The sequence below is a fragment of the Gobio gobio genome, assembly GCF_949357685.1.
Source record: "Gobio gobio genome assembly, chromosome: 18".
Lineage (NCBI taxonomy): Eukaryota > Metazoa > Chordata > Actinopteri > Cypriniformes > Gobionidae > Gobio > Gobio gobio.
Window position 1 is genome coordinate 37896612 of NC_137111.1, and position 14000 is coordinate 37910611.

Below are 14000 nucleotides of genomic sequence, written 5' to 3' on the forward strand. Positions count from 1 at the left end.
TTACCGCCTGACATAAAATTGTTGAATTGCTATTTAACAACTGAAATTTGTTTAATTCATGACTCAAAAATATGCATTACATTAGTTTTGAATAAAATTTAAAAAAAAAATACTTTTTTGAAGCTTTATTTCTCAGTGTCATCCAGTGTCATAGACCTCATAATGCTCGATTGCGAGGTTGATACACCGTGATGGCGCTAGATGGCGATGTGCCTCCGGGCTCCGGTGCGCTGCTCTTTTAATAATTTCATAGAGCGAGACATAGACAGTCCGGAAAAACAACATTGAGAAATTTCACAGCGTGTTTGTGAACCACCAATTATTCAACGCTTTCACAAGAGAAAGGAATTTCATTGGCATCGCATGAACAGGAGGACACTGTGTCTGCGGCTGGTGAACCAGTACACATACTAATGCAAACTGGTGTGTTAAAGACATTTAATTATTTAAATCATATTAGACAAAAACTCGTGCAAAATGTTTTGAAATACCTTTCTGTTTTCAGTGCATAAATCACTAGTCCGTTTAAAAATGCAGCGAGCAGCATCGTGAATTTAGACTAAATGCATTATGATGCACTTGAACAGATGCCACTCAGTACTCTCAAAATCTCTTAAAAGCATTTATGGGTGTCATCTGTTATGGTGTTACCTTCGAAATAACCCATACCTCTTATATATGTTCTCATTTTCCACTTAATATTTGTCTGAAATCTCTTCATATGTTTTATTCAATAGGTTAAGATGTCATTATGGGTGGCACTGCTGTCTATGGCATCACTGGGGCGAGGTGTGGACTGCCCGCAGTTTTGCTTTGCCTGGCCGCTCTCCTTTGCGCAAATCTGCTGCTGTATTTCTACCTAGATGCCCTGTATCAGGACACTAACCCTCTCTCGGCACACACGCAGTGCCCGCTTCGCCACTTTAAAGTGGGCACAATGACCTCCTGTACTCCTTGGCTACGGTGCCCGGAAATTCGCGCTGAGGTCCGCCGTGTGAAGCTTATCGGACAAGGGGCTGTAAAGAAGGTGAGACGTTGCAACTAACGATTGTTTTGATGATCAATTAATCTTTTGAGTACTTTCTTGACTATAAAATTATTATAAAAAATATATAAATGTAGTTCAAATATTATTAGGGGCACGTTTGAATCCATTAATTAAAAATGTGCAATTTGAAGGCAATAAAAACAAATATAGTGATGGCTATGTACAACATTATGTGCAAAATGAGGTTAAAATTCAACTAATTGCTTACGGTAAATTAAAATCATTAGTGCTGTCAAATCGATTAATCGCATCCAAAATAAAAGTTTGTTTACATAATATATGGGTGTGTACTGTGTATAATTATTATGTATATATAAATACACACTCATTAATGTTTATAGTTTATATATACTGTGCATATATATTTTTGCATATATATATATATATATATATATATATATATATATATACACTTTATATATATTTGAGATTTATATATAAATATAACACATTTTTCTTATACCTTTTTACATTTTAGGCCTATACATGCATATTATGTAAACAAAAACTTTTATTTTGGATGCAATTAATCGATTTGCGTGAAAATGTAATGTAATGTAATGTAATGTAAGGTCAACGTCCCTATAACAGACCGGCGTGTAAAACTTGTATGTCTTTTAAAGAGTCTATGTTGTAAAGTTCACACGCTTGTGAAAATGCAGCATTTAGTTGAACGTTATTATTGTCACAGTTGTAAACACGGCTGCTTTCTTATTCCATGAGGGGTTAGTGTCACAACGGCTTTGTTTTCAGGAGTTCAACCAATCAGGTGATGACTTGGAAACTTCTGAAGTGTTTCTTTTTTTAATCAAATGTTCAGCAGGCGATCCGTGGACGTTCCCTCAACAAAACCCAATAGGATTTTTCCTGTGGTTTTTGGATTATTGCAGAAAATAAGCTCTGTGTTCATCATAATCATCTTCACAAATGAACACAGCTTTTATCATTTTTGAGGCCTACATTTTTTTTTCTTTACCCGATCTTTGTGACTTCGCTCCCTTGATTTCCATTGTCTGGTCAGCGTATTATGACTTTATTGCTGTATGTATTATTATGTACTGTACTGTACGTATTAGCAATGATTCATACTCTATGAATTCTAAAATCGGCTCAAAATATCAAACATGTTTTGATATCTTCCGACTGCTTTTATTAGAGACTTACATTCATACATAATTGTGTTTTCTAGGTTTATCTGTCGGAGTGGCACGGGCAGAAGGTGGCGCTCTCTGTCTTGTCATCAGAGCAGTATACAGATGATTTCCTCCACGGACTGTCAATGCTACGTGCCTTGCAGAGCGCCCGCGTCGTGACGCTTGTAGGGGCGTGTGAGGAGGATGGTATGTTTGTTACGGAGTACCACCCTCTTGGATCAGCACTAATGCTCGATGCCACCCTTGAGCAAGACCGATATCACTGGCGAAACTCTTGGCATACTCGACTACAGCTGGCAATAGACTATGTCGCGTTCCTGGCATACCTGCACAGCAGTCCAGTGGGCATCCGGGTCATGTGTGACTCCAACGACCTGCACAAAACTCTCAGTCAGTTTCTTCTCACATCCGATATGCGTCTTCTGGCCAACGACCTGGATGCGTTGCCTGAGGTAGAGAGAGGAAGCCAAGGGGTGAAATGCGGTCACCATGAGCTCGCCGGGGACTTTGTTGCCCCTGAGCAATTGTGGCCTTATGGCGAGGATGTTCATTTCTCAGATGAAGCCATGCCTGGTTACGATGAAAAGACAGATATCTGGAAGATTCCAGATGTGACGCGTTTCCTTTTGGGGAATGTCCTGGGAAGTGACGTCATTCATTTCCACTTGTTTCAGATCTACTCCGAATGCAAGAGGAAGGAGCCTCACATCCGGCCCACGGCACTCGAGGTCCTCAGTGTGTATCGCTCAGTCTACGACAGCATGATAGAGAGTCAATCCCAGAGAGTTAGAGATATGTTGTAGAGAGTTATGATCATTATCATTTACTCAAAACCTGAATGACTTTCTTTTTTCTGTGGGACATAAAGAAATGTTTTGAGAAATGTTCCATGTAGTAGAAGGCAATGGTCGCTAAAATGATTTGGTTAACATTCTTCTACATTTTATTTTGTGTTCCACAGAAGGAAGACAGTCAGGTTTAGAACAAAATTAAGGTGATTTAAGTTATAACAGAATTAAAAATGTTGGGTAAATTATCCCTTTGAGTTTAAGAAAGTAAAGATGCCAATGCAGTACAATGGGTTTTGTCATAATATTAGAATGTGGCACTGAGAAGAATATGCAGCAAATGTATGACAACAACATCCAGCAGAGGATGATATGCAGCATCTCAGGGTTTCAGGTTTGAATTCAGCTCCAGTTCTTATATGCTGACTAATATGCTTTGCATAACTATACCTCATAAAAGGTTATTTTCAGTTAAGTTAATAGAACTTACCTTACTGATGTAGTGATTGAAGTGATCTTATTTTAACAAGATTATCATTCTAAACAGAACCTGCTTTGTGGAACATTATTTTTCTCTCAGACTTTGGAAGCCTTTAATAAATATTTTCTCAAGAACACACTGGGTTCGTGTTGTCGGTAGTAGCCATACGCTTTCGAATCTTTTATTTCGAATCAGTGGGTCGAAACTTGTTTCCAACTCGTCAAGTCACAAGGTGTTATACATGTTTGGGCTGAGCTGTCATTGCATGTCCGCCGTTTTGACCAGCAGGTGCTGCTAGCCTGTGGTGTTTCGAGTGAATCAAGCTTCGTTTCTTCACTAAGTTAGTCAGTAATGTGAATCAAACATACATTGTTTGATGCCACTTCGTCTTGTCTTACTATCCGACTAGAGAATCAAAATTTCACTCATTGAATATATAGTAAATTAAAAGTCAATAGTTAAATAAAAACCTATTCATTTTATACATCAGAAAATGTGCGTTGTGCTCTTTTTTTTTGGTCTAAAAATCTTATTTAAAAAACAAGAAATTAAACGTATCTATGGTTTTAATTTATGCGGAGAAGGAACCGGAAATACGTAGTCTGTTGTATACGCAGACATCCGCAGGACTCTAGTGTTTGTATTAATGGATGTTTAAGCAGTTTCTGCACACATTGCAAGACGGCCTGGCCCACAGATCCAGTGCCTGTCCCCCCACTGCAGGAGGGTGAGTTTGGAAGAGTCTCAAAACGGAGCCGCCAGCGACATTCGTGCAACAATGAGCTCGGGACAGCCGAGCGACAATGAGGAGCCCGTAGAGCCGCGCGCTGATGTGCTGCGCGAGGAGGATGAGGAGGAGGACAGCGATGAAGACAGGGGCTCCACGAGACCATTATCACCGCAAGCGGGCCGCGAGAGTGCCGAGATACAGGGCAGCTCGAAGCTCGAGTTGGCCGCAGACGGCGGGACAGGCTCGGGATGCAGGGGCTCGAACGCGTGCGACTCTCTGTTCTCGTGGATTTGCAGGAGGACAATCCGCAGGGGGCCTTTCGTAGACCCCGCGCGGGATCAATTCCGTACAATGACACGGCTTTATAAGTCCATGAGCCCGGCTACGGATTCGGTAAACCTCAGTACACAAACTCACGGGGCTGTCTTCAACTTGGAGTACTCCCCGGACGGGTAAGCGCAGAGTCTGTGTTACCCTTGTCATGAGTCCCGTACTCAATCAAGTTATGAGTGTCTCTTCAATTATGTGCACTTTTGACTAAACATTAAAAACGTATTCGTTAAACCAACCGTGTGCTATCATATGTGCTGGAAAACATGGCCTTCAGCTATTTTAAAGTGTGTTTTCTTTTTGTATTGTGATGGTAACCTGTTTCATTTTCAATTAGAGCAATCAAGTCGTTTTTGATGTTTAAAAATATAGACATTTTGTTTTTTAATTAAAATGTTACTGTTTTGGTTATGACAACTGGTTTCACAGACAGGGCTTAGAATAAATGAAGCCTGTTTTAGGCCTTAGAGCAATTAGGACATTTAAGTAACTTTTATAAACATGCTTTAGAAAAACATTACTGGTTTGCATCTTGAGACAAAATAATGGCACAGACATATTTTAAGATATCAACACAAGTTGCTTTCAGTTAAAACTGCTCAAACATTAATTTTGGTCTGGGACTAGCTTAAGCCTTGTCTGTGGGGAAAAGTAATGAACAAAGCCTAAAATCAATGGCATTTTCATAACTGCAGAGAGAGAGAGAGAGATAGATCAATGTAATCGTAATGCAACAATATTAGATTGCAAAATAGAATTTTAGACTTATGGGGGAATTAAAATGGTTTGCTAAAGAAGTGCAAGGGAATCATTTTGAGAAACTATAAAGAAATAATATACATTAATAATTGAATGTATTGAAATGAAATGTATTAAAATTAGGTAGAAATTCAGTGTATAGAATTGTATGTCTTTTATGTTTCAAATAAAAGCAATGTAAAATAAAGTAATACAATATTTAACACTATATGTATCTATTCTATATATTGAATTTATCCTTTTTAAGAAAAACTTAATATATATATATATATATATATAATAGTTCCTGTTTTTAAACACCTTTGTTTTTTTCTAGGTCAGTTTTGACGGTTGCTTGTGAGCAGACAGAAGTGCTTTTGTTTGACCCCGTTTCTTCCAGACATATTAAAACACTGGTGGAGGCTCATGAGGACTGTGTAAACAACATAAGGTACATGTGCACACGTCATAATCGATTGCAGTGTGTAGGAACCTCAGTTACGTGAGCGAAAGCTCTTTTTAATAACAGACGTTTTTAATGTAAGAACTAATTCAAAACCATTTGCATGTTGAACACTAGGATTTGCATAATACAAAATGTAGTTTTTCCATCATAAAGTTCATGAGGATAACTGCCATGACGTCATGTCTGTGTGCTAAATTGTATGGTTGATGTCGTGTACTATTCAGGTTTCTTGACAACCGGCTGTTTGCGACCTGCTCTGATGATACCACCATTGCATTGTGGGATTTGCGGAAACTCAACTCGAAGGTGTGCACGTTGCATGGCCATGCTAGCTGGGTCAAGAACATTGAGTATGATACTCACACCCGTCTGCTTGTGACATCAGGATTTGACGGAAATGTCATCACCTGGGATACCAACAGGTACGTGTGGTTAGGGGTGTTTCCTAGCTGTCTTTAATTAAGGGTTTGTTCACACTTGGCAGGTTTGGTTCGATAAAACGGGCTCTGGTGCGAATACTCTGTTAAGCCCTATTCAGACGGGATTTACAAGGGTAGATGGAGTAATGTACACTGAACAAAATTATAAATGCAACGCTTTTCTTTTTGCCCCCATTTTTCATGAGCTGAACTCAAAGATCTAATACTTTTTCTATGTACACAAAAGGCCTATTTCTCCCAAATATTGTTCACAAATCTGTCTAAATCTGTGTTAGTGAGCACTTCTCCCTTGCTGAGATAATCCATCCACCTCACAGGTGTGGCATGTCAAGATGCTGATTGAACGGCATGATTATTGCACGGGTGTGCCTTAGGCTGGCAGCAATAAAATGTGCATCATTGTACTTTCTGTGCATTTAGGTTCACAGAAGATGGCTGTCCGCACAAGAAGTTTTTCCACACACGCTATCTAATGCGGATGCGTCTGACTCCAGACTGCAGTAAGATGTTGATCTCCACATCCTCTGGTTACCTGCTCATCTTACATGACCTTGACCTCACCCAGAGCCTTGAGGTCGGGAGCTACCGCATCCTACGGGCCCGCAGGGCTCCGCTCAGCACAGGTATATACATAAAGCATAAATAAGTTGTATGTGAGTTGGAAAGTAAGAATCCATAGATCTGAAATTAGGTGATATGAAGGCAACATGGAAATGGATTAGTATCCAAAGGTTTATATTTGCTACAGTTAGGGTTGGGCAAAATTCTGAATTTAAGAATGCTCTTCCTTTAATTTAAACAGAATTTTAATTGATATTTACTGAATTGCGATTCAGTCACTTAAACAAGGGATTTCATTAGTCCAACACTATTAATATAAATATATGCTGTAAAATTCTTTGTTGTTAAGCTCCAGTAAGATAAACTTAAAGGGTTACTTCAGCGATTAAGCATTAAGCTTTGTATCAGTAGAAACCCGGTAGTATATTCAAATTATCGTACTTTCCCCCCTCATGTCCCCCTGATATGAGCGATTCATAACGGAGCAGTACGGGGCAAAGTGAGTGTTTAAACTTTTCAATGAATTCCTATGAAAGCTTAGCTTCCATAGGCATGATCTGATAACGCGCCAGACTGGACACGCGTTGTGAATGACTGCCGCGCTTACCTCAGCTCTTCGCTCTCGTGATGAATGAAATCTGACTCCTGTTGCGTTTGTGACGTGACTTTCGTTCGGCTCACTCACACTTTATTGAAAAGACACATTCAGTTTTTAATTGGCTTTATGCACAGCCGCATTACTTCCTGAACTTCAGCCAGCTCCTTTGTTTCCTGTCTGCCATTATTGGACAAACTGATTAAGCCAGGTGTGCCTGTAGTCACCACAACAATAATCAGACACACCTGGATTAATCAGTTTGTCCAATAATGGCAGACAGGAAACAAAGGAGCTGGCTGAAGTTCTGGAAGTAATGCAGCTGTGCATAAAGCCAATTGTAGAGTCTATTCTCTAACTGAACGAAATGATTTATTACTGTGAATATCAAAACGACGTTGGGGGCGGTGCCGCGGTAGGCAAGTGATAACCAGTAGCCGTGGCTTTGGGAGTGGCCTTGTGAGTTGTCTTTCATCCACATGAGACAAAAATACATTTTCTGTCTTTTCTCAGTCTAGAAGGCACCAAATTCAAAAATAACTTCACATTTCTACAACATATATGACCCAGTTTAAATACACATTCATCTTCCGAGCGCTGAAGTACCCCTTTACGATAAATCAGATAATTTTGGATAATTAAATGGTTTTCCGCTGGTCTGCAAAAAAAGGCAATGTTATATTTATTAAATATAATGAAATGTATAAAAATTATTCAAATATTACTCTCTCAACTCAGCTTTATTTATATAGCGCCATTAGGTGCTGTACATTATATCAAATATCAGCAAAATATAGCACCATGTAAAACATAAATTAGGACACAAAACAGACCAGACACAGCACAAATCAGCTACAATTAAAAGCCAGAGAAAATAAAGATAGGTTTTGAGTTTTGCTTTAAACTTGTGCAATGTAGAGGCAGTTATAATAGAGACAGGTAAGCTGTTCCAAAGTTTTTGTGCAGCAATGGCAAAGGCACGGTCCCCTTTCAGTTTCAGCCTAGTCCGGGGAACATTTAACAGTCTCTGGTTTGTTGACCTAAGAGACCTTCCAGAATTTTGAATGGATAGTAAATCTGAAATATTTACTGGAGCTGATCCATTCAATGATTTAAAAACCAGCAGTAAAACTTTAAAATCAATTCTATAAAGAATAGGGAGCCAATGCAGGGATTTCAAAATTGGAGTAATGTGCTCACGTTTACGAACACCGGTGAGGAGCCGAGCAGCTGCATTTTGTACCATCTGCAGACGGTTCAAAGATGCTTGATTAATACCCATATAGAGGGAATTACAGTAGCCCAGCCTTGTAGAAATAAAAGCATGTTTTCCCGCACCCGTTCAAAATCGTTAAAAGAAAGAAATTATTTTTCTTTAGAAAGTACTCAGAGATGAAGAAAAACTTGTTTTGACAATGGTATTAACCTGTTTGTCAAATTTAAGAGCACTATCAAAAAACACACCCACATTTTTACTAGTGGTTTCACACATGAAGACAAATAACCAAAATTTGCACAAGGGGAGCTAGTAGCTTCTGAGGATTCAAAAACTATAATCTCTGTTTTGCCTTCATTGATGTGAAGAAAATTTAGGGACATTCAGGCCTTTACATCCGCTAGACAAGCCAACAGGGTATCCAAACCAAAGTTATTCATTCCCAGAGGCAGATAGATTTGGGTATCGTCAGAAGGGTATAGCAATGAAAGGAGATGCCATGTTTCCTAAAAATCGCCCCCAGGGGGGAGCATATACAAGGAGAATAAAATCAGAGCAAGAATAGAACCTTGAGGGACACCACACATAAGAGGAGCCGCATTGGAAGTAGATTCACCAACCCTAACAGAGAATCTTCTACCAATCAAATAGGATTGAAGCCATTTAAGGGCATTTCCCAAAATGCCCACCCAGTGCTCCAAACGTGAGATGAGAACAGAGTGGTCAATCGTGTCAAACGCCGCACTCAAATCTAACAGCACTAACACATTGGACTTGCCAGAATCAGTAAAACATAATTTAAAACTTTTACTAGAGCGGTTTCTGGTAAAAGTATTATACAAATATTAATAGTTAATAACTATTTATTATTGTATTATTAAAACACATAACAATAACATACACTACCGTTCAAAAGTTTGAGGTTGGTAAGAAGTTTTCAAATGTTTTTTTAAGTCTCTTATGCTAACCAAGGCTGCATTTATTAATCAAAAATGCAGAAAAAAAATAGAATAGAAAAAAAATAGAAATATTGTGAAGCATTACAATTTAAAATAACTATTTTAATATATGTCAAAATGTCATTTATTCCTGTGATGCAAAATGTTCAGCATCATTACTCCAGTCTTCAGTCCTTCAGAAATCATTATGAGATGCTGATTTGCTGCTCAAGAAACATTTCTTATTAATATCAATGTTGAAAACAGTTGTGCTGCTAAATCTTTTAGTTGAAACTGATGTTTTTTCTTTAATCAATAAAAAGTTCAAAAGAACAGCATTTACTTGAAATGGAAACATTATAGAAGTCTTTATTGCCGCTTTTTAATACATCCGTGCTGAATAAAAGTATTTCTCTCTTTTTTTTTTATCTAAGTAATATTAATTTATAAAAAATAATAATATTAAGTATTTTTGAAAACTCTGGTTGTTTAAATTTTATGAATTTCGGATTACATTTTAATTTATTCGATTTTAATTCTACTTTCTTACATTTAGATTATCACTGTTTGCTACCTCAGGAACTGAACTGGAATTTAAAAACATTTTAATTCAGATTTGAATGGCACAAAAACCTATAAAACAGCCTGATATGACAGTGAACTATACAGGTGTGGCGAAATCTTGTGCCCATTATTATTATCATCTCTTCTTTCTCTTAGAAGGTTCATCAGCAGGTTCCAGGTCAGGTGGAGCTCGTCACACCATTGACAGCAAAAACCATCCACACAGAGAGGGTAAACTTTACAATGATTCATGAAATTTGCAACATAGCCATAGAAGCTGGAATGTCATTAAAAAAAAAGATTTATGAAATTTGTAAATGCATAAGTTGGTTAGTCTTTTTGTTGTTTTATGATTGTACACTTTTCTTTAATCAACTTCTGGTTTTACTAGTTTTTATTTTTACTCCAGTGTTCACATTTTGTCTCTGCCCAGGTTTGTCGCCCAGGAACAGTCTTGAGGTGTTAACCCCAGAGATCCCGGGTGAGAGGGACCGTGGGAACTGCATCACCTCCTTGCAACTGCATCCAAAGGGCTGGGCCACTCTGTTACGCTGCTCCAGCAACATGGACGACCAAGAGGTCAGTGATGGAACCTAAAACAAGTGTGGAACGCACAGTCTGACAGCAGAATGAATTTCAACTCATTTCTGTGTATCTCTGTTTCTCAGTGGACGTGTGTGTACGAGTTTCAAGAGGGAGCTCCACCTCGACCACCAGTGTCTCCTCGCTGCTCTCTGCGTCTCACGCACTACATCGAGGAAGCTAACGTCGGCCGCGGCTACATTAAAGAGCTGTGCTTCAGTCCAGACGGCCGCCTCATCTGCTCGCCGTATGGTTACGGCGTGCGTTTGCTGGCGTTCGATGAGCACTGCGCTGAGTTGACGGACTGCATGCCTGTGCGGACGGCTCTGCTGCGGGAGGTCCGCTCCATCTACTCTCACAGCGATGTGGTGCTCACCTCAAAGTTCTCACCCACTCACTGTCAGTTTGCATCAGGCTGCCTTAGTGGACGCGTAGCTCTGTATCAACCACACTTTTAACATACAAATTCATTCGAATTTACACTGATATCCTGCAAATGGCAGAAGCCTTTCAGGTTGATGCTGGACGATGGGAGAACTAAACTACCTTAAACGGAGTATTTGTATGAGTGTGTGTGTGTGTGTGTGTGTGTGTGTGTGTGTGTGTGTGTGCGCTTGCGAGCGCGCGCGAGAGAGAGAGGTCACGCTGCATGTGAATGACCTTGTACGTTTTTGTCATTTTTAGATGTAATTGTTCTTTACACTGTGTAAACTCTGAACTTATCAGTCTGTGCGAGAATGAAAGTAAAGAGCATTAGTTTTTCTCCGTGATGGAGGATGAATGAGTCACGTCAGCGTTAGAGAATTGTGGAATGTTTTTTTGTTTGCTCATCCATGCAGCACTGCAGTAAATGCTTAAGCCAATCATTTTTATGTAACTGTACACAGTTCAAGGCAATTGTTGCATTTTGCCAAACATTTTAGACTTTGCAATGCCATATTCATTTTCAGAAACATTTTTTTCTGGAAGTGTGTCACTTTTACTAATCGTTTGTATTTACTTTTGGACTGCTTGTCCTTAACACTAACTGAGGTCTGATTTGTAGATTGTCAATGCAGTATGTACCATGTACGTGTGACTATTGGGATGAAAATGACTTCTGTCGAGGGTTAATTGAATGGACTGGGAATTTTGTAATATTCTCTTTTTCATATGCTTCTGGATTCTACATGGACAATCAGCAGTTATGAAATGTTCTGATGCACATCCGTGCTTTGAACTCAGGACATAAAGACAATGGGATATAGCAGTTTTGATGCAGGTTTAGCTGATGGATGAGTGTTTTATATGGCTGGACGTGATGATATTGGCCTTCTCGAGACTAAATAGAGGACACAATCTGAATGTTCAGCTTTTCTGGGACTAATATCAGTGGTTCCTCCTTAGGCGTTATTTAAATAGTGAGCGTTCTAAAAAATTGAAATTGAAAAGCAGAGTAACCGTAAAAGTTACCATAACTTTATTCATCCTTGATTCTCATTTGATTCACTCTGTTCCTGTTAACATTACTAAGGATGCAGTGCTACAGATATATTAAATAAAGAAACCTTTCCATAGCTTTTGTTTGGCTTGGGAAGAAAAATGCTGTAAACAAAAGAGCTGTTTGAGATTTTTTAAGAAGAACCAAGACTTGTGTTAGCATTCCTTAGACTGATGGAGTACACGCTGAATAAGCATTGGCACACGACTCTCACTTACCAGATCATTTGAGACGGGTGTCACTGCTTTTAGGTTAAGAGCTGCATTGGGGCACTGGCCGAATTTCTGTGAAACTTTGGTGTAGATCATACATAAAATAGAAATGGAATTGATTCCTTTCATATACCAGAGGGTTTTATGCTACTGTTTAAAAGTTTGGGATCTGTAAGTTTATTGTAATGTGAAAGAGTCTCTTCTGCTCACCAAGCCTGCGTTTATTTAATCAAAAATACAGTAAAACGGTAATATTGTGAAATATTACAATTTTAAATAAGTTTTTTTATTTGATACATTTTCAAATGTAATTTATTCCTGTGATGGCGAAGCTGAATTTTCAGAATCATTACTCCAGTTTTCAGCGTCACATGATCCATCAGAAATCATTCTAATTTGCTAATTCTAATCAAACACATTTCTTGATCAATGTTGAAAATAGTTGGGCTGCTTAATATTTTTGTGTAAACCGTGATGCATTTTTCCAGGATTCTAGAAAGTTCAAATAACAGCATTTATTTTAAACTAATTTTATATTAATATTTTTTAACATTAACAAATGTCTTTGCTGTCACTTTTGATCAATTTAATGGATTCTTACAGAATAAAAGTTCTTACTGACCCCAAACCTTTGAACGGTACTGTCTATAACTAAATTAAAGTAGTGGTGTGGAAAATAAACTGGTTTGAAGAGTGTCAAAATAATGTAAAATCTTTTTTATATCAAGCATATAAAATGTTCCCTTTCTTCATGAACTTCATTTCACATTTCCATGTGTAGGCTAATTGAAAGAAATGCTTTGCTATGGGAACATAGCTGGTTCAAAGTAACATGTAACTTGGAAATGAATGTATTTTAACATATTTCAGCACTGAATAAAAAAGGTAATGGACTTTTAACTCGCAAATCGAGATAAAAATTCACAATTGTGAGATATAAACTCTCAATTCTAAGATATAAACTAAGAGAATAAACACTACAATTAAAAAAAAGGAATGTGTCTTTTCAATAAAGTGTGAGTGAGCCGAACGAAAGTCACGGCACAGGCGCAGCAGGAGTCAGATTTCATTCATCATGAAGAGCTGAGGTTAAGCGCCAGTCTGGCACGTTTTCAGATCGCATATGAAAGCTAAACTATCACAGGAATTCATTGAATTCAAGTTGAAACACTCACTTTACACTGCACCGCGCTCTGTTATGATTGTCCGTGCGGCTGTCTGTGTCTTACATTCTGTGAGTGAGATCTCTCCCCTATGGGCGGGTTGATAACATGCGGAACAGCTCCATCTAGTGGCTGTAGTCTTTAGCCTCTGGCCAAAAAATCATCCGATGACGCAAAATGACGAGGAAAGTACCATCATTTGAATATACTACCGGGTTTCTACTGATACAAAGCCTAATGCTAAATCACTGAAGTTACCCTTTAATTTTTAATTCCTCCAAACCTTTTGGGAATATTGCTTATTGTAAATAATAATAAATAAATATATTTAATGAAGGATATAAAACTATGGCAACCTGCTTCAGGAGCTTCTGGGTGTAGGCTACTTAAGTCATCTCTTCTCTCTCTCTTTCTCTCACAGTATTGCACACGAACAGCCATTATACACTTGAATAACATGTCTTACCACGCATCCATCAAGCTGAGCATGTCCACCATGCCCGCCTTCACCTTC

The 14000-nt window shown here is 38.5% G+C and overlaps 2 protein-coding genes across 2 annotated transcripts; both read left to right on the top strand.

Annotated features, from left to right (window-relative positions):
* Positions 1-229: 229 nt before the first annotated feature.
* On the top strand, positions 230-3609 carry pomk (protein O-mannose kinase). The gene is made up of 3 exons (XM_079842658.1): positions 230-423; positions 738-1027; positions 2238-3609. The coding sequence occupies exons 2-3, from the start codon at positions 752-754 to the stop codon at positions 3003-3005; spliced, it is 1044 nt and encodes a 347-aa protein (XP_079698784.1). The 5' UTR covers positions 230-423; positions 738-751; the 3' UTR covers positions 3006-3609.
* A 177-nt stretch (positions 3610-3786) lies between these two features.
* Positions 3787-13308, top strand: wdr32 (WD repeat domain 32). Its single transcript, XM_079842656.1, has 7 exons — positions 3787-4653; positions 5607-5720; positions 5960-6157; positions 6596-6798; positions 10206-10280; positions 10483-10628; positions 10718-13308. Exons 1-7 carry the CDS (start codon positions 4250-4252, stop codon positions 11087-11089), a joined length of 1512 nt encoding a protein of 503 aa, XP_079698782.1. The 5' UTR covers positions 3787-4249; the 3' UTR covers positions 11090-13308.
* The last annotated feature ends 692 nt before the right edge of the window (positions 13309-14000 follow it).

Excerpts from the sequence above, each read along its gene's own strand:
- pomk (XM_079842658.1), top strand. The coding sequence starts at position 752 with ATGGGTGGCACTGCTGTCTATGGCATCACTGGGGCGAGGTGTGGACTG. Across the intron at positions 1,028-2,237 it reads GACAAGGGGCTGTAAAGAAG|GTTTATCTGTCGGAGTGGCA; the intron begins GTGAGACGTTGC and ends TGTGTTTTCTAG.
- wdr32 (XM_079842656.1), top strand. The coding sequence starts at position 4,250 with ATGAGCTCGGGACAGCCGAGCGACAATGAGGAGCCCGTAGAGCCGCGC. Across the intron at positions 6,158-6,595 it reads ATCACCTGGGATACCAACAG|GTTCACAGAAGATGGCTGTC; the intron begins GTACGTGTGGTT and ends CTGTGCATTTAG. Across the intron at positions 10,281-10,482 it reads AAACCATCCACACAGAGAGG|GTTTGTCGCCCAGGAACAGT; the intron begins GTAAACTTTACA and ends GTCTCTGCCCAG.